Source organism: Schistocerca gregaria, chromosome 3 (genome assembly GCF_023897955.1).
Source record: "Schistocerca gregaria isolate iqSchGreg1 chromosome 3, iqSchGreg1.2, whole genome shotgun sequence".
In the NCBI taxonomy this organism is placed as follows: Eukaryota; Metazoa; Arthropoda; class Insecta; order Orthoptera; family Acrididae; genus Schistocerca; species Schistocerca gregaria.
The window spans coordinates 944,553,785-944,575,324 of NC_064922.1; the positions used below are offsets into that span (position 1 = coordinate 944,553,785).

The 21,540-nt window shown below is 39.6% G+C and overlaps 1 protein-coding gene across 1 annotated transcript; it reads left to right on the plus strand.

Annotated features, from left to right (window-relative positions):
- Window positions 1-571: 571 nt before the first annotated feature.
- LOC126355874 (solute carrier family 22 member 15-like) lies at window positions 572-18,744 on the plus strand. Its single transcript, XM_050006374.1, has 3 exons — window positions 572-755; window positions 3,525-3,712; window positions 18,191-18,744. The coding sequence occupies exons 1-3, from the start codon at window positions 575-577 to the stop codon at window positions 18,377-18,379; spliced, it is 558 nt and encodes a 185-aa protein (XP_049862331.1). The 5' UTR covers window positions 572-574; the 3' UTR covers window positions 18,380-18,744.
- The last annotated feature ends 2,796 nt before the right edge of the window (window positions 18,745-21,540 follow it).

The window sequence follows — 21,540 nt, forward strand, 5'->3', positions numbered from 1 at the left end:
CGTTGCGACGGGATCTTCTCATGAAATTTCAATAACCAGTTTTCTCCTGCGATTGCGAAAACATTCTGTTGGCACCCACCTACATAGGGAGAAATGATCATCACGATAAAATAAGAGAAATGAGGGCTGGCACGGAACAATTTTTCTCCCCACGTGCCGTTCGAGAGTAGAACGGTAGAATGACAGCATGAATGTAGTTCATTGAACCCTCTGCCAGGCACTTTATTGTGAACAGCAGATTAATCACGTAGATGTAGATGTAGATATATAAATGAGCTTCAGACTGACCATCCATCTGTCATACTATATGTGGACCTAGCATTAAGACCATTTAACATTTGTGTAGAATCTTCGTAATTTTCTTTGTTTGACGATGGTAAATTCGTATATTTAAGTTTATTTTCGTACAATCCTCACTTGATGACAATTTTTAAACAGTCTGTACAGTAAAGAATGTATCGTAAGCCCACTTAAAGGAGTCCGTTCAAGTTGAGACTCTGAACGATACGGAATAATGTTCCCATTTCTGGTTGTTACTAGGTCGGTACACCAGCTGACTATGTACTCACTGGTGATGGCGGTGAGCCGACTGAGCGCGAACCCTTTCCTTGGGATAGTGGCGCAGGGGGCCGCCAAGCTGCCCGGCCACTTCATGGTGAACTACTGTGGGGCGAGGTTCGGTCGCCGTTGGTCCAGTGTCGCCAGTGCGCTGTTGGCTGCACTGGCCAGTCTCCTCGTCTTCTACCTGCTGACTGGTGAGCTGCACCCATGCGTCTTTGCTGATTTAGCCTCTATTTTGTCTAAAATTGGATGAAAATCGTAAGGGATCACAGTTAGGTGTCCAATAGACAGAGAAGACTGCTGCGGTAACCAAATGGGTCAATAATGAAATCAATAGGGATGGAGCAAAGCCAACGTACAGTCAGTCATCTTGTGTAGAGACTATGATGGAGTGATACTAACAGATTGGAGATGGGTAAAATTGAAAGACAAGTAAACAGATTCTTTAAAAAAGTATTTTCGCTTTTCCCGTTGCTCATAGACTGTGGCAATGATTAAAAACCACATGTTAGACACTGACGAAAATCAGTAATAAATGACCAAGTACAGTAACACAGGATGATGTTTAATATACGATGTTACATACTCGAATGTTTAGAATACCATCCCCAACGCAAATTTGGTATGGTGGAAGGGTTGTTCTGCCGTATATTCACCTTGGCCTAATGGCCTAGTGGAGGAAACTATTCTGTTTCGAGCAAGGGGTAATGCACTTAGTTTCCTATTTACAGCAATAAGTCATTGTAAGTAACTGAATCGATCATGAATGGGTTAGCAGATTTTATAGGGGATACAATACAAGTGCGAAAACGATATACTGCCCTAACTGGACACAAAAAATACTGGAATATGCTGATTAATACAATGTACAGCTATACAGGTAATTCATAAATTTAATCAGCACGAAAAGAATAGCAAAAATGCTGACAGTGTGATCAATAGTAACATAAACAGAAGTCTACTGAAATTTGACCTAAATCATGAAGCGAATTTAAGTACTCTCTGTGTCAATATTCAGGCACTTTGACAATGGGGCAGAACAAAAATGAGACAAAAAAAATAAAAAATAAAAATATAACTTAGGAAAAAAGACTAGTTTGCTGGTGCTAGGTAGCAGTCTTAGTGGTTCACAACTTCTGGTTGTTGCCTGTTTTTCGGCCACAGATATCCCTGTAAATGAAACGTGATCTACATGAACTGATAAAGCTGAATTACGAGTCTCATTTACCATAATCAGCACTATAATTTCCAAGTACATTATCAGAGGAACGTGACATCTGTTAAATCAACTGTTTGGTGCAAGCACTGTATACAGCTGCAAAGTATAATCAATTCTGAAAGTGGAGACCATCCACAGCTCATAATTCAACTCAAGCCCAGAAACATGGATTCAATCCAAAATCCCTTGCTTCGGAAATATACAAAAACAAATAATTATAAGTTATTTCTGCTGTAAGCTGTTGGCAATTCTTATTATAATTATACATAAAATGGTTGTTTAAGAAACAGTATGAAATTCAGTTACAAGAGAGTAACAACAGTTACTCTATTTTTCAAGTTAAGCACTACCTTGTTAGTAACCAAGGATAAATGCCCACATATTATAAGATGGAATTTTCTTGTGATATGCGTCTGTTTGAAAATAAGGACTATCACACTGAACTTGTTACAATAATCATCTGAAAAGCATACTCAAAATCAATAAACTTTATCAGATGACATCTCAAAATTGGAACCCAGTTTATTTTAGGGTATACTTCGTAATAGAAATATAATTTATTGTTGGAAGATGCAAATGTACATTATATGTTTTATCACACTAGGTTGTAGGTTTATAGAGACACATTATCAATGTGTGTACTGAAACAAAAAAATGTGATCACATATTAAAGAACTGGATAATATGTTTACAAGAGATAAATGTTATGATTAGTGCTTTTGTGCCTAATCTAAAATACTGAAAATGCTGTAGAATCTCTGCAGAATTTATATTATTCCCATATTATTCGATCATAGGTTTCTTTATTCACGATATACCAAATACTTGTCAGATGTACATTTAAAGATAGTATGTTCCAATCATTATTGCTACAATTTGTTAAAATGTTTGATGTGTGGCGATACAAATATAATACAAAATCGTGGGTTGAATACTTATAAATTAACTGCATAGTTCAATGAACATACTATTTATTGAAGATAATTATGGTACCTTTTATATCCTTTATACTAACTGTTTGGAGCTCTTGACAAGATTAAATAATTCTAGTTACACTTAGCAAAAGTAGAAACGGTTGAAGTAAAAGTGGAGAAGAAGTGAAATGGTGCATCTGTTTTAATTTAAACTTTTATAGTAAAGAGTCGGCTGTAAAATGTAACACTATGACTGTCAATAACACAGACAGAATATAATGTAAATGTACAAAGAAATTGGAGTATTTCAAACAAATTGAGTTAAAATGGGATATATTACATCAAGAAGGGAAATCAAACATTTAATAACAAAAAAAGGAATCTTAGATCTGAAACTTGATTAACATATCCATACTGATCAAATTTCAATTGTTATCATTAAATTATGAGCGTACGTCTGGAACCTGTAGAAAAAAGAGGTAAAGGGTCAAAAGAGTTGCCCATATTATGAATTATAGCCTGGATAAGGTTCTCAGCTGTTTGTTAACACCTATGTGTGTCTGTGCCAGGCTGGATTTATATGTCTACACTCGAACTACAGTAACACAAAAAGCTAGAAACGAAAGTGCTGAAACAAAGTTTGCAGAATTCACAGACATATAGCGTACATAATGTGTCTTCAGTCTGTTATAGTAAGGCTGTGGTGTTCCTGTTTAATTGCTTTCCAAGAGAAGGGAGAAAGGTTAATATGTTAGCTCGCTCTGTTATTGGCAGGTGAACGTATATCTCTTTCTCAGAACTGAACATACAAAACTTCTCTTTCTGCACAGAACACATCGAGGGCGCAGCCATCGTGATGGCGACCATGCTGATGCAGTTGAGCACCGTCGCCGGTATGGGCATGGCCAACCTGCAGAGCATCGAGTTGCACCCCACGTGTCTCCGCCAGATCGCAACGAGTGTTGAGTATGCTGTTGCTGGGATTTCCATGTCTTCCCTGCCCTACCTGGCGCTGATGGTACGTCAAATGTGAGATGTCGCACATCAGTAGGTGGAAAAAAGCGTTACTGCTCGATTACGAGGTTTGTCGTCCAAGTTCAGTCGCAGACGCATCATGGGAGGTGTTTTGGATGGTACAGAAGTATACTGTTAAAAATTTGAGAGCACACGATCGAAGAAGCACTAAGTACACTATTAGTTCCTCAGAAGTACACTATCTGAACTATCGGGACCCCCTTCTGTAAAGCGGAATCGACCACTAGATGTCACGAGAGACAGACGCGCCATTATAAAACGAGGCGGAGAGCACTACGTTGTCAGTAGAGAAGCAGGAACACCAGAATTGGACTGTCGAAAGAGCTCAGTGACTTAGAAGGTGGACTATCCACTGGCTTTCACCTGACTATGTGAAGTGTAAACACGAAGGGACCACCACAGCTAAACCAAAATCAGACAGACTTCGTCAGACCTCATGTACTGACCAACTGGGACCATCGAGCATTGCGGAGTGTATTCCCCAACAGTCCAACGAAATCAGTTGAGGTAATCACTCGGGAGTTCCAAAGTGATAGCACAGTGACTGTACGTAGGGAGTAAAAAAGGATGGCGTACAATGGTCGATGAGGGGTTCTTAACCCATCCGTTTTAGTAGTCAGTTCTAAGTGACACTGGAGGAGGTGCAAAGAGTGACGTGTAACCGCCCTGTTCAGTTGATAAAAACCTAGTCACTGGTCTCATAATTTTGAAATGAGAGTTAGTATGAATGTCGCGGAATAAATATTTCGTGTGAAGCGCCGTTGCGACAGAGGTCAATTGTGAAAACCAAGCCACTGAATATTAAAAGTAACGTCCTGACTTAATATTCTGACAGAAATTAATAATGCGGATAATAAAATTAAAACCGTAGGTAATGTTGTCAAATGTGAGACAGGTCAGCCTGACAGTGCACAGAATACCATAGCAATAAAGCTAAATGACGAAGTTTTCAGTGATAATTCACAAGTTGCAAGTATTTTTTAACAATCACTTTCTGAATGTAGCAGCAGAAATAGGGTTAAAGGGTTCAGTTGAAGAAGCAAATAATATGTTAAAAATGTCACTCACCAGGACTTTAGGCCTTTAGAAATAGCACCAACATCCCCCACTTAAATTAAGGGAATTATAAATATCCTGAAAAACAAGAGCTCATCTGGTGTTGATGGAGTCTCTAACAGAATTTTGAACAGTTATTCTAATTTAATAAGTGGAGTCCTTACCTATGTGTGTAATGCTTCGCTGGCACGGGGAAGTTTTCCAGACAGATTGAAATGCGCAATTTTCAAACCTCTTCATAAGAAAGAGGACAAGAGTGACTTAAATGATTGTAGACCATTCTCATTTCTGACTTCATTTTCTAAAATATTCGAAAAAGTTATGTATTTAAGAGTAGTCTCACATTTAAGTGAAAATAATTTACTCAGCATGTCACAGTTCAGATTGTGGAAAGGTTACTCGACTGACAATGCTATCTACACATTTACCCATCAAATAGTACGAGCCCTAAATAACAAATTATCGCCAGTCGGTAATTTTTGTGATCTTTCCGTGGCATTTGACTGTGTAGATCATGTCACACTGTTAGAAAAACACAGGTTATATGTAATTGAAGGCTATACACACAGCTGGTTTGAATCATACTTAACGAACAGAAAGCAATAAGCTGTGCCGAACAGCACAAATAATGTTGGGAGGGTGGTAAATTCTAATGCATTGGGGGTTATCACAAAGGGAGTACCACAGAGTTCAATTTTGGGTCATCTGCTGCTCCTTATTCTTGTGAATGACCTCTCACTTAACATTCAGGAAGCAGAACTAGTACTTTTTGCTGATGACACGAGTGTTATAATCAATCACACTCCAGGAAAAGCAGCTGAAAATAGCGTTCAGTATGTCTTCCAAAGAATTATTAAGTGCTTCTCAGAAAATGGACTCTCCCTTAATTTTGAAAAAGCCCACTGTATCCAGTTCTGTACACCAAACAGAGTCATACCGACAATTGATGTAGCATATGAACAGGGCTAAGAGGGCATATTTCTCCAAAAATTTTGGTGTTCACATTGATGACAACTTGAAATGGAAGAGGCATATTACTGATCTTCTCAAACAATTAAGTTCAGCTTCTTTCGCTCTTCGTATAATCGCTAGTCTTGGTAATAAACAGATCAGCCTCCTAACGTACGTTGCATATTCCCACTCAACAATGTCTTATGGAATAGTTTTCTGGGGTAACTCACCACTTAGGCATGAAGTGTTGTTTGCACAAAATAGAGCAGTGAGAATAATTAGTGCTGTTTACCCAAGGACGTCACGTGGGCACCTGTTCAAGGAGTTAGGTATTTTACCTGCACCATCAGAGTACATATATTCGCCAATGAAATTCGTTTTAAATAATCCAGTCAATTCGTGAGAACAGTGATGTTCATACGTACAACACGAGGAAAAAATGATCTTTCCTATCTGTTATTGAAGCTGTCAGTTGCTCAAAAAGGAGTACATTAATTCAGCAACAAAAATCTTTGATCGTTTTCCCAACAACATAAAGTGTCTGGCAGGTAGAAGATCAAGTTTTAAATCTAGCGTAAAATCATTTATTTTGGACAACTCCTTTTATTTCTTGGACGAGTTCCTGTTTCTGAACTGGTGAACTGGTGAATACCTCTAAATGTAGTTGTCTGTGTAGAACTAAAAATTTCAGTAATATTAATATTAGAACTATTCATGTATATATATATATATATATATATATATATATATATATATATATATATATATATATATATATATATATATCATATCGATAAAATAATGGCGAAAATGATCTACGGAACATGACATAACTAAACTAAACTAAATTAAGGAATACTTGCGACTGACTACACAAAGTAAGACACGCACACTCGCGTGTGAGTCGTTCAAAATAAGAACTAATACTGTAAGGAAAATGGTTCATGAGTATAGTTACGGCGGTACACATTCAGCTGCATGCGAACGTACGATCAGAGTAGAGGCACGTACATTCTAAGTACTCTCATTCCACCTGGCCTGTGGAAAAGAATTGTGGTTAAAATGCATATATTCATCTGAGAAAGAAAATGCTTCGGAATTAAATCAAAAGAAAGACTGCAGGTTCTAAATGTCGCGGCAAATATGACCTGGATATTGAAATTGACGTCGGCGGCCACGAAGGGAAAGAGATGAACACATTCACGTACCTCTGTTGTCGAGCAGCGCCCTTGTGAAGATCGTTGCCTCCACCTAAATTCTCCATACAAAATTAAAATAATAATAATCTTCCAGAGTTACAGAAGCTGTGATTCATGGTATCGTAAATGAGAAAATCGTATTGTTCGAGAAGTTGCTTTCATTATTTAGCACAATTTCACTTGGAATTACAGAGCACTTCGTTTATACTTCTTATCACCAGGACATGAGAACAACGAAAGGAAACTACACTCCTGGAAATTGAAATAAGAACACCGTGAATTCATTGTCTCAGGAAGGGGAAACTTTATTGGCACATTCCTGGGGTCAGATACATCACATGATCACACTGACAGAACCACAGGCACATAGACACAGGCAACAGAGCATGCACAACGTCGGCACTAGTACAGTGTATATCCACCTTTCGCAGCAATGCAGGCTGCTATTCTCCCATGGAGACGATCGTAGAGATGCTGGATGTAGTCCTGTGGAAAGGCTTGCCATGCCATTTCCACCTGGCGCCTCAGTTGGACCAGCGTTCGTGCTGGACGTGCAGACCGCGTGAGACGACGCTTCATCCAGTCCCAAACATGCTCAATGAGTGACAGATCTGGAGATCTTGCTGGCCAGGGTAGTTGACTTACACCTTCTAGAGCACGTTGGGTGGCACGGGATACATGCAGACGTGCATTGTCCTGTTGGAACAGCAAGTTCCCTTGCCTGTCTAAGAATGGTAGAACGATGGGTTCGATGACGGTTTGGATGTGCTGTGCACTATTCAGTGTCCCCTCGACGATCACCAGAGGTGTACGGCCAGTGTAGGAGATCGCTCCCCACACAATAATGCCGGGTGTTGGCCCTGTGTGCCTCGGTCGTATGCAGTCCTGAGTGTGGCGCTCACCTGGACGGCGCCAAACACGCATACGACCATCATTGGCACCAAGGCAGAAGCGACTCTCATCGCTGAAGACGACACGTCTCCATTCGGGCCCTCCATTGACGCCTGTCGCGACACCACTGGAGGCGGGATGCACGATGTTGGGGTGTGAGCGGAAAACGGCCTAACGGTGTGCGGGATCGTAGCCCGGCTTCATGGAGACTGTTGCGAATGGTCCTCGGTGATACCCCAGGAGCAACAGTGTCCCTAATTTGCTGGGAAGTGGCGGTGCGGTCCCCTACGGCACTGCGTAGGATCCTACGGTCTTGGCGTGCATCCGTGCGTCGCTGCGGTCCGGTCGCAGGTCGACGGGCACGTGCACCTTCCGCCGACCACTGGCGACAACATCGATGTACTGTGGAGACCTCACGCCCCACGTGTTGAGCAATTCAGCGGTACGTCCACCCGGCTTTCCCCCATGCCCACTATACGCCCTCGCTCAAAGTCCGTCAACTGCACATACGGTTCACGTCCACGCTGTCGCGGCTTGCTGCCAGTGTTAAAGACTGCGATGGAGCTCCGTATGCCACGGCAAACTGGCTGACACTGACGGCGGCGGTGCACAAATGCTGCGCAGCTAGCGCCATTCGGCGGCCAACACCGCGGTTCCTGGTGTGTCCGCTGTGCCGTGCGTGTGATCATTGCTTGTACAGCCCTCTCACAGTGTCCGGAGCAAGTATGGTGGGTCTGACACACCGGTGTCAATGTGTTCTTTTTTCCATTTCCAGGAGTGTATTATAAAAACTAATAAACGAAGAGCGTAAATCTTCCTTTGTCCCTCAGTGTTGAACACTTTTCAAATGAATCTTCGGTATGAGACTCCAATAATTATCTATACATTTATCAATAAGAAAAAAATATTACGTTTCTTCATATTGCCTCCTAGGGCGAATTGTCCGAAGAAATGTCAAATGAGCCACTATACACTTGTAGTTCTTTCTATCCTTTACACGTGTACTTCAATTGCACTGTTCGTGTCTTTTAAGAGATTTCTCTTCACCACTTTGCTTATATAGTTCTGGTGCCGGCCGTGGCACTTAGCTTATCATCTACATCTACATCCATACTCCGCAACCCACCCGACGGTGTGTGGCCGAGGGTACCTTGAGTACCTCTATCGGTTCTCCCTTCTATTCCAGTCTCGTTCGTGGACAGAAAAATTCTCAGTATGCCTCTGTGTGCTCTAATCTTTATCCTCATGGTCTCTTCGCGAGATATACGGAGGAGGGAGCAATATACACTAATCCGCCAGCCGGATTCGTGCCGGTTACCGGCACGTCTTCCCGCCTGGAAAGCAGTGCGTTAGACCGCACGGCTAACCGGGCGGGCTTGGGCTCACACTTAGAAGTGAACGGTATGCGGCGACGGTAGACCGAACAACGTGATGGTGTGTTATGGGCTGGAGCGATCTTCGGGGACAGCGATCATTCAAGGCCCCTCCAGCCATCCAGATTTACCTTCTCCGTGATTTCCTTAAACCGCTTGTGGCAAGAACCTTCTGAAGCCTGAAATGAATACTGGTAAACAATTTTGTGGCTTTCACAGTTTTGTGGCTTTCCAATGTGTACCAGTTTTCCGACAGTTATTCGGAGCTGCTTTCGCGTTATACAATGTATAACACTACCGTCCGCTACTGCTATACCGTAACCTTAAAGTTGTAGGCAGATAGTGAAATAAAACTATCTCATAAAGCAATTATGGTATAAAGCAACAGAGAAGTGTTTTGTTATGTTGACCGTGTTGTACCTAACGGAGGTCGCTTATCGGAAATGAAAGTCAGAATTATGTAAATATTTGAACAGTAACAAAGAAAATTTTGCCTATCTGCACTGTTCAACGGATAAATAAAACGGTCGCCAGCCTAATTAGGCAAGAGAAAGATTAACATTCTTGTTTAAGAAAGTAGGTATAAGTAACTTCAATGGACAAACACAACTTATATTTTGCCACACGCGAGTGCAACGAACTCTGACACCTGCATTTGTTCACGGTCAAGATCGGAAGTTAACAGAGCAGAACAAACTATTTGCATAAATATAACAGATACAGAAACACACAATTACTTTCAGGGCTTACACAAATTGAATGGTCTTTATAACGTTATTATTACTATTCACTGTAGAATCATTAATTGGATATAGCTTAAGACTCTCTCAGTTAAATACTTAACTATTTAACATGAAAGTTAATTGGAATCCACTAACAGGTTGCTTCTCACTATCATTTGAATAAAGAAATTATGGTTTTCATAATTAATGGTCTTTCTGTTACTTGTTACTGAGCATTAGCACAATAGACAAACTGTGGATACTGTTATACTATTAATATGCACTTCTAATACACAAGAGAGACAAACACTTAGCAACCACGAGTATATAACGTTTCACAACTGCAGTTTTCCACTTTTACTACAGTGAGAGACAAAATTAACATATATGTAAGTTACTGACTCACCTTCTGCGATTCACGACAGGCAGTAATGTGATCATTTACTAAGCAAAACTTTATAAGCCTCAGTCTTAAGAATTCTTAATTTGAAGTTGGTAACAACACATTAATAAGCAGTTTTACTAGGAAAATTATTTTCAGCAAGCATAATTAACTTTAACTTACTCTCTTGCCACATTAACTTTAACTTTCTTTTTACTATGTTCAAGAGGCATTAATTAGCAAAAAGACTGCTCTTTAATGTTCTTTCAGTAGGGACACTCGGTAATCACTTTAGTTCAAACGGAGAGGAACCTGAGAGGTGTTTTAACAAGGAAAAAATCAAGGTAGGTACATGAATTCAGTTACCTTATATTTGTGCACACTAAAGCATCCAATGAGCTGATCCTTCACTGTACATTATTATGGCATTCCGACACAGTGATTGCGCAATGTGGTGGCCATTGCATGTTGGTAGGTGGAATTGCAGGTAGAACTGCTGGGCTCTGTCATTTCTTGGTGGTGATGATAGATACAAATTCCAGAATGGCATTGGGAAGCGGAAGCAAAAGCCTTTCTCGGAACCAGCGCAATATGCAACATTTACATGAGTCGTAGCTCGTCGCCGACTGACTATCACTTCCACCTTTCCTACATAGGCCAGCCACAATTTACGCGCGCTACACAGGTCCATTCCTGAGGGGAACCACAACAACTTTTACATACAGAATAACTAAGAGCCCTAAGTGAGGATCAGCAGTTTACATAACAGTAACCAAATACATGAAATAAAACAGAACATTTGCACATATTGACATTTCTACCAAAAATTTTTCACACATAAATTGTTCCCTCCAAATGGGACAAAGAATTTAAATGACAGATACACTACGTTGCATAGAATCAAATCAAGACATCAAAGTTCTCACAAAGAAAGGAGTATACAGTTTTGTGTTATTGATTCATTCAAACAACATTTACTGAAGCTCAACTATGTAACATTAAATGAAACAAAAGCAAAATAAATCAGTAGAGAATTCGAGATATGGTGTTACAAATGGGCACTCATAAGTTGTTCATGTGATGTCAAAAAATTGAACAACACTGTACAGCAGTGCTGTCCATCTTTCTTATGTGTTTATTGTTTTGGCACATTTAACTCATGCCTAAGGGGATGCTTTTGCTGTCGTCAACATAGTCGCTGTTTTAGCATGTCTACTGCAATTGCTACTAACACAAACGTATAGTACTGTAATAGTATTTCAAAGAATTATAATTAAAATAGCATGGATTTACAACTTACATAATTAACGTGAAATTTAGTACTGCATAATCGCTGTAAGTTCAGAAACATCTGATGTGTACCTGCTACGAGCTGTTCTTAATGTTTCATCTAAATGTGAGTTCTTGACGCTGCTTGTTAAGTGAAAATGTGACGTCACAGAAGGCAGTGCGGCTATATGCAGGACGACAAAAGCAACAAAAGAATGTCAACAATTGACAGTGGCCGAGGAGTATTGGACCGAAAGCCCGTGAATTTTAAACCATTCGCTGCTGCTGGAAGCTCGAAAGAATTTTATCGCTCATCGGCTGTAGTTTTTCTACACGAGTTACAAGAAATTCTGGAGACGAATCATCATTAGCATAAACAGCAAGAAATCCATTATTCTTCCGAGTCACTGATGGCAACCCATCTGTTGTTACAGCAACAAGTTTAGGCAGGAGACTTCCTAACTTTCGCAACTGTCAGGAATGTATTAAATATGTCTCACGCTCATCAAGTGGCAACACTTTTAAAAACTCCTTCTTAACATAAAATCACGAAAGACCATCCTAAAAACGTACGACTCTCCTATATCGAAAATATCTGTGCTTCCGTCAGACAGAAGTCAATAATAATCATACTCTTTCAGGTCCTGATATAACTGGTATTCTAAATTTTTAGAAACCTGTTCTAAGTGCAGATTTATCTTTGTGACAGTCTAACACAGATTCCGTGATACTGATCATTGGCATAGTTTTGTTGAGACTAAAGTGACTGTCTTCCATTACAGAACTGAGGTCTAAATTCTAATGTTTGTCCAGAGTAGTAACGAGTACAGTTTTTTGTAATAAAATGTGTTCTTCTGAAATTTGTTTTAATAACACAAAATGTCGGTGTCTATATTTGTTTATGAAGGGTGCAAGGAGAACATATCATGGGCACCGTAGTTCGTGGAGCTGCTGGGTTGGACAACCCTGCTGTAAGCCTTTATTCTTTGCTTAGGGCAGTGATTCCCAACCTTTCTTAGTGGAATCAGACATTAGTTAGTACCCCAACCCCACGGCCTGCCATCTGTTGCCCCCTCACCCACACCCAACCTTACCTCCATTACCGCTTTCCATCGCGGCACTTGTTTGACCTGCACGCTGCAGCCCCATTTGAAATCAAACAAGTTGAGATGTGTGTGCCATACTTACTGTTCGTACATCACTTCATTGCTGTGCTCCTTACTTCTGAACTGGCAGATTTGGGCAACTTCAGGCTGTTAATGCTTTGTATCTAACCACTCTTATAAAAAATAATAATAAAACCGTGCACAACACTATAGTGCACAACTTATAGTTACTGGCTTGTTGTCTTCTCAATTAATTCATTTATCTGTTTCAAAGCGAGCTATGAAGCAGTTTCTGGATTACTGCAGTTTCTACCTATAAATTGGAGAAGACATTTTCTTGAAATATTTATCCTTGGTTACGTATATGTCTCTCTTTTATCATCAGCAACGTACAGCACAAAGCACAACATACGTGTGTAGTGGGTAAGCCACATGAGAAACCCGTAACCTCCAACACATTGGTACTACTAATTGAAAAAAAAGTGGTTATTGATGAGTTATATAATCAATATTAGAGTCCTACAAAGTTGTGATAATAGTAATGATCTTTTGAAAGTAATTTAGTTTCATGACTGAAACAGAATCAAATCGTTTACTTTTTATCCCTCAGAAAATTTCATTTTACCCCTCAGGGAGCTATTACCTCCAGGTTGAGAACCGCTGGTATAGGAGCTTCTGTGTTCTCGCTATACTTTTGATGTCATTGCGCCATTCCCTCATGTTATGTTGACAATATTTGTCAACATGATGATCGCTTGAGATCGAAACTAGTAGAAAACAATTAAAAATATTAAAATAACAACATCTTTTAAGATGTCTTTTCTGGTTTCTATCTGTGCCACACTGTGTGAAGAAAGTGTTCTGTCAGTCGTCTTAGGAAATACGGTCTGCAGATTAAAAAAGATTCATTGTTTCATTCTCCTCGCCCCATATGATGGGGAATGGGCTGCCAGCGGTGCGAATAGCTGAAAAGTCTAAAATATGCATAAGATCGAAACTATATGCCGTAATTAAATAGCAAAACATTTTCTTACTTCTATATCGACACCCCACAATCCGCATTACGGTGCTTGGCGGAGGATATCCTGTGCCACTATCACTCAGTTCCTTTCCTCTTCCGCTCCCAAATAGAACGAGAGGAAAAAAGAGTAGCTATATGCCTCCGTGTAAACCCTAATTTATCGTTGCACTAGCATCCTATATGCAGTCTCCTTTACAAATGAACGACACTTTCCTAGAATTAGCCCAATAAACCGAAGCAGACCATTCACCTTTCCTTCCACAATCCCCCAGTACTCATTAGACTTCATATCGCTTTGCAACATTGTTGTTGTTGTAGTGGTCTTCAGTCCTGAGTCTGGTTTGATGCAGCTCTCCATGCTACTATATCCTGTGCAAGCTTCTTCATCTCCCAGTACCTACTGCACCCTTACGCCCAGATATTTAAGCGAAGTAACAGTCTCAAGCAGGACACTTCTAAGTCTGTATCCGAACATTACAGTTTTTTTTCTACTCATCCGCATTAACTTATTTTTCTTCATTTATAGCCAACTGACATTCATGATACCAAGCAGAAATTGGGTCAAAATCATCTCATATCCTCCAATAGTCACTCAAATTCGACACCTTACCGTACACCACAGCATCATCAGCAAACAACCGCTGATTTGTGCCCACCTTGTCCGCCATACCATTTATGAGTCTCAGGAATTCTGAGACCATGTCAAAACCTCAAAAGTAGTTACTCATTCTAGCCCGGACATACAAAGAGAAGCGAACAGGGGTCTTCATATTTTATATGTAGATACAGAAGATTTAATAAAATATGTTTTATTTACATATAATTTATTTACTTATAAAACATAAGTACAACTTACATTTTGTGTTTGCATGCAGTAGTGTTCGTGTATTATGCTTCTGATGGATGACGAATGGAATTTATGTTATAATTCCGAAAAGGAAATTTTTATGTAATATAATTACACTTTAATATTTTTGAGATTTTTTACTTTACTTGTTCTGTGAAATCTTGATTCTTGCCAAATATTGTGATTCAACAGTAACAAGAAGTACTTTATAGGCTTTGATGAATGAATTTGCCAGTATCAAAACATGTGACATGAATGGCCGAATCTTTCGACTGGATTGACTTAGAAGCTTAAATCATTTACAGATCCAAGAAACCATAGATGTTACAATTAGTCAGTGAAATAAATTTGAATATGATACACCAACCTGTTCAGGAAAAATAGCGGTCCTAACAGACGGACAAAATGGTTCAAATGGCTGTGAGCACTATGGGGCCTAACTTCTGAGGTCATCAGTCCACTAGAACTTAGAACTACTTAAACCTAACTAACCTAAGGACATTACACACATCCATGCCCAAGGCAGGATGCGAACCTGCGACCGTAGAAGTCGCGCGGTTCCAGACTGTAGCGCCTAGAACCTTTTGGCCACCACGGCCGGCAACAGACGGACAGATGGATAAAAAACGACAAAAACGTTTGTCTGAGTTAGATGATTACACATTAATAATTTTCTGATTTTTTTTTGATTGCTTGTACTACGAAACCTTGTTTTCTTACCAAATTTCGCTGTTCTAGGTCAACAGGCCAACGGGAAATCCCTATACGTTTTGAAGGAGGAGTTTTCGAGTATCAAAATACGTAATATATATGGCCTTAACTTTTGATTGCATTGACTAAGGAGCTTTAAATTTTCACTCCACAAAGGGATTGCAGACTTTAATACGTGACTTAAATTTGAACTTAATATTTCTACTTATTCCTGAGAAAAAGTGTTCTAGACAGTCGGACAGATAGACAGACAGACATACAGAGAGACGGACGAGAAAGCAAGTCTGTAAGACTACCGTGTTTACAGGTTGAGGCACGAAACCCTAAAAATAAAAATATTTAAAAGACGTTGCTGACGGATAAAGATGTTAAAAAGTAAACTTCACAGTCACTGAAAAGCTGGAGAACTTGAACCAGGAAAAAATTGTAGGGTATGGCTGTAAGCATAAAAGTTCGTTTGATAGTATCTGTAGAGAGGAAAGTAGGTACTGAAGAGGACGCAGTGGACTAGGGATCGCAAACGAGCAGGAGTATCAAGCGTGGGTATGGCCGTAACATCAAGAGGAGAAGGGACAGGAAAAGATAGAGAGGCAAGGGAGAAGGCACGTCCTTCATGTGGGGTGATATAGGTATGCAAGAGTAATAGCTGTTAGGACGGATAGACGGATGAATATCGGGGCCGATTTCGTTTTCTGAGAAAGAGATGGTCAGAAATTTGGTTGGGAAGGGATGTGTGTGTGTGTGTGGGGGGGGGGGGGGGGGGGGGGGGTGTTACGTAGACGTGAAATACAAGGTGATTCGTATAAATCTGAACTACATCCTCCGAAACCTCGTAAATACGGGGAAGTTGTTTTAATGATCTCAGTAGCGCTGAGAGAACCAGAAGCACTGCCCGCTGCTGCCAAGTTGACTATTGTTCCTGCCCGTGTTGTCCTTTGTCCGGTATAAGGCCGCGCTTTCTCGCCTGTGTTAGTTCGTTTGTAGACTCGTTGCTCACAGTTTGTGGAGTCTTTGAGTGTATAGTTCTGTCGCGTGACAATAACGAGCGAATTAGCGATCCGTTTGCAGTCTTTAACTGGCAGGAACATGGAGTGCACACTTCGAGACCGAGTTGTTATTGTAAAAACACACAGGAAGACAAACTCATTGATTACGACATGGCGGACAAAAAAAAAAAAAAAGGTTCAAATGGCTCTGAGCACTAAGGGACTTAACATCTATGGTCGTCAGTCCCCTAGAACTTAGAACTACTTAACCTAACTAATCTAAGGACGGCACACAACACCCAGCCATCACGAGGCAGAGAAAATTCCTGACGCTGCCGGGAATCGAACCCGGGAAACCGGGCGTGGGAAGCGAGAACGTTACCGCACGACCACGAGATGCGGGCTCCAGACGGACATTCCAGAGTAAATTCAATGTGCGCGCTGTTCCAGAAAAGCTGACAATTTTATCAGTTGTAAAAAAGCTGTTGAAAACTGATGAGCTAAATAGTTACAGCTGCAATCATAGACCACCATTTAGTGCAGATGTTACTGATGATATGCAGAGAAGTTTTCTCCAAGGCAATCGTTGCACCGATTGAGCCAGCAGACAGGTATTTCATATGACACATGTCAGAGAGCTCCGATTAAATCGGCATTGCAGTTACACTGAGTGCACGTGATGCAACGATGCAAGAAACAGATCATCAGAAAAGAATGCGTTACTGGCGATCGTTTCAGGGGTTTCTAATTCAACAGCCTCTCCATAACTTAGTTTACAGGTGAGGCCTGGTTGCATCTTCCAGGTTACACTAACACACGAAGCAGTAGACGCCCGGCTGGTGTTAACCCCCATATCATCCACGAAACGGCAGTATATGATGAAAAGGTTGGCGTGTGGCGCACGGTGTCAGCTTCCAGAATTGTTGGTCTCGTTTTCCTTGACATGACTCAAGACCCTACAGTTTATAAGGGCATCTTCAATGCATTTCTGGAGCAGCTGGATGACGTCGAAACGAAACAGGTATTGTACAAGATAGAGCAACATGACATATGTTCCATGCAACTTGTAACACGTTTCTATGGTGATCGATGATCTCAAAAATTTGTGCCCCTCCCCGATCACTTGACCAACCCCCTTCAGACCCAGGCTGGGTATATCTTAAAAGCGGAATTTACAACAAAAACAGACCACGGACAACTGCAGAAGTTGGTGAGGCCATTAGTCACGAAATAAACAACACTGGCGAGGATACACGTCGAAGAACGCCGCGGGATATGGTGAAACGAATACAGTTGTGCATCGATGTTGGTGAAGGACACTTCCAGCACTTGCTGTGAGGACTTTGTATGTCTGCATGTATGTATTTAATCTCCAAGTTGTATATTGGCTTCCAAAGTTGTAAATGCGTCCCATTATAGGTTAAAATGCTATTACTCAATAAAATAGTTCAAGTTCATATGGATCGCACTGAATGTAGGTACAAGGATATACCAGGTTTGCAAATTAGAGACGAGATAGTATTAATGTTGAAGTTGAGTTTTGAGATAGTGTCGGATGTGCTTAGGTGCTCATTGTGTAGCAGGACAGGTGGGAATTTGATAAGGTTGGTGAAGGGTACAATGATTGAAACTAAGTGGATGTCGAAAGGGAGAACAGGGTGCATGACGCTCACGGATTTAGAGGGAGTAACAAAACGTTGATGGAGAATACATCAATGCAACACTGGCTCATCAGACTATAGGTCAGATCATGGAACAGGACGAGGATAGTTTAGGGGTGCAATCCCCTTTTCGCCCAGTTAATAGATTTTGTAATCTCATTCTGGTGCATGCTTTCTGTTGGATGGTTGTCAAGGGAGTTTTAGAGACGTATTAATTCACGTGGAAACGTATCTGCGCTTCGTATCTCTCATTCTCACTACTTAAAAGTATGTTTTCCTTTCGCAGAATGACAAGCGATTTCCCTTCGCCATCCTCTGTGCCCTCGAGTTGATGGTAGCGTTTTCTGTGTCGTTCCTGCCAGAATCTGCGTTGCGGCGATTACCAGAGACGTTAAGGGATGGTGCCGTCTTTGGCAGAGGGCAACCATACTGGAGCTGGAAACCAAAACCACCTCTTCAGTACGCCACAGGATGAAGGAGTTCCAGAACTTCCTTATAGCGTAGTTCTACACTGGTCATAGTGTAGCAGCTGACATGTTAATGCGACGCTAGCAGTTTGCTGACATCTTACATTACTTGCTCGGCCTGCTATGAGTGATTAACAGTGCAGTTCGAACTTTTTTTCTAATCTGTAAACAGTAGCACGAAAACTAAGGCTGACCAGGATTAGATTATAAATTTACTCTCTGGTGCAACTAGCGACTCCGCAGAATCAGTTTTTACAAGACACAGGCAACAATTACTGGACGAACTACTTGCAGGGTCCATCTCCACGTCCATCTCCATGGTTTCTGTCTAACCATTTATGACCGCCCTATCCAAACTAAACCATCATGGAAACCGCACCTACTGGCTGACCAAAGAAAAAAATCTCACAATAGACTAAAACTACACGCTGCACAACTAACAGCCTTAATCGGAGGACTAATCCATTTATGCCAACGTCGCCTGGATTTATACCCCCTTACACCCACACCTTAAATTTTAACAGTCCCCCAAAAATGATACTATGCAACTCTCCTCGCTCTCTGTATCCACCCACTACCTCCTCCACCACATGTTACACCAACAAGCGCTCCACATCCAGTTCCAAACAAAATTTAATCGCCTCCCACAACCTGCCCACGAAATCCCATTCAGAGATCTACCCATCCTTCCATCTTTAACAGAATTCTCTTCTTGCTTCCATGTGTGTATGTTACAGTTCGCAACCCCAAACCACTTTTCTGGGTCCTCCTCCTCAACTCTTCACTCCCACATTCTTTCGAAAACGCATTTAAGCAGGTGAAATGTTAAATAGAATTATTATTGAGAGTGATGTAATTATGTATGGATATAAACGCCACCTACTCTTTGCATACATTTAGTAAAATGAAGACCGCCATATAAAGGTTTTTCTTAAATTAAAAAATTAACAAACAGCAAATATCATTATTTAAATTACAATCTGAAATATATCTTAGCTTCTTTTAATAATTTTAAAAAGACGAAAATATTTTGTGTTTTTAAAGTTTTGTAATGTGTTTATACCTTTTTTGACTTCTGTTCCTCAACAGCAACAATGTAAAATATAGATCTAGTGCTCTAATTTCGTCAATGTTTTTAATAAATGTAGTAATCTCATTATTTTTATCTTCAGATTCTTACACATATTTATAAATTCTTGATGTTGTGGTTGGTATAAACTTTTTGACTAAACATACAAGTAAGTTCTCTTATTCCATTTCAATCATCCTGGAGCTAGAATATAAGTATCAATCATTAATGTTGAATTCCACCACTTTGTAGCTATTACAGCACATGGAATAGAATTAGGTAAAAGTGTTCCCTGTTTATTTTCTGGTTTCATTCTGGAATTCTTATTTTTGGTTTGCAACCTGTTCATGTAATTAAATAAAATATTATTAATATTACATGACTCACTATTTCAGTTGAGTGGTAAGTCATCTGTTCCCAAAAAAGACTGACTGTACTTGCATGAGAAAAAATTAATAATTTGCCCTAGTTGTACATTTCTAGCTGTATATATTTCACAAAAAATAATAAATTGTGTTGTGATGGAGAAAAGATTGAAATTCCTGTTGGCCAATGTAATTTGGAAAGCTTGGAAAAAATTTATACATTCAACAAAGCCAAATAATCATATTTAAGCATGTGAAATTTTAAATAGAATTATTATTGAAAGTGATCTAATTATATATGGATATAAACTTTAGTATTAGAACTGTGCTTGGATTTAGTAATCAAGTTATTGAAGCTGATAAAAACAGTTGCTAATGATAGCCCTAAATTTATTGTGTTTGAATTCATTAATGTAAAGGTTGTTCCAGCTGGTAGCAAGTTTGTGGAGGATAGTGATCATTTTCATCGAGGACCTAATATTATTGCATCATTCAAGTCTAATGCTGAATGTGGTGATCAATAATCCATGAACCACTTTATCCTGTATATATTCCAGTTTTTAATATTATACTGGAATTAGATCTAACTGTAACTGATGGAAATGATGATTTTATTGATTTCAATGGTGCCTCTGTAACAGTTATTTTAGAAATGGTCTAATAAATTTTTATCTTTAATAAACAATGGACAAAATAGAGAACCATCAGCTCCATTCATTGCACGTGAATGAGAAATCAAAAAAGAATCTAAATATGCCTAACAGGGACACAAAAATTAACATAAATATAGGAGACCAAAGGCTACATCCTATTAAATCTCAGTTGTACATGAACTTTAGTGTTATTGAAGCTGATGATACAGATTACAGAACTTACAATGACAAATCTAATACAAAATCAGTAGATAATTATGTGACAGAGCTGTCTCATTTTATAACCATAAAGGAAGTAAGTAATGTTATGTCTACAATAGAGCTCATCAGTTTTGTTGTGTTTGACTTCATCTCTTAATCATAAATTAAGTATGGAAGAACACATACTTATTAATGACAAAGTAAAGTGTAAGAGAGATTAACTGTTTTATCCACTAAATACAATGATGGACTGACTACAATAATGCTAGAGTTGAATTCAAGATACACTTGCAAAAGAAGGTGAAATTGTAGAGCTACTGAAATCCTATTGTTAAATCTGAACTGTATTATGAGCTTGAACAATGAGAAAATGTACCGAAAAGTTGTAGAAGTTGGTAGTTTAGGTAACAAGCAAAATTTATAGTTAGGTCTCACGAATTACTAAAATTCAATAGAGTTTGATCTGCCATATTTAGTTTTTTTGTATTTCAAACTAATCATAACAACTAGGAGCCAGTTTATTTGTCACTCAATGATCATATTAAACTTTAGAACATTTGTATTAAACTAGAAGCAATGAAATATTTCCTCAAGAAATGTGGGATGTGGATCCACCAAATATTTTATCTGAAGACATGTCTTCATTTCAAGGAAATTATACAGGTGAGTGGGCGATGTTATTTTTCTAACAAACTATCACATATATGTGATTAACATGACTCGCATATAGAATATTTCAGAGGACTATTGTAAATCGATGTGCCACATGCAATGATAAAATGTTAAAGGACGCAATTACATATCGAAAGAAGAAGCTCAAATTTGATTCACAACACAGAATATTAACGAGAATTCTTAAACTGTAAAACTGAGTATCTAAT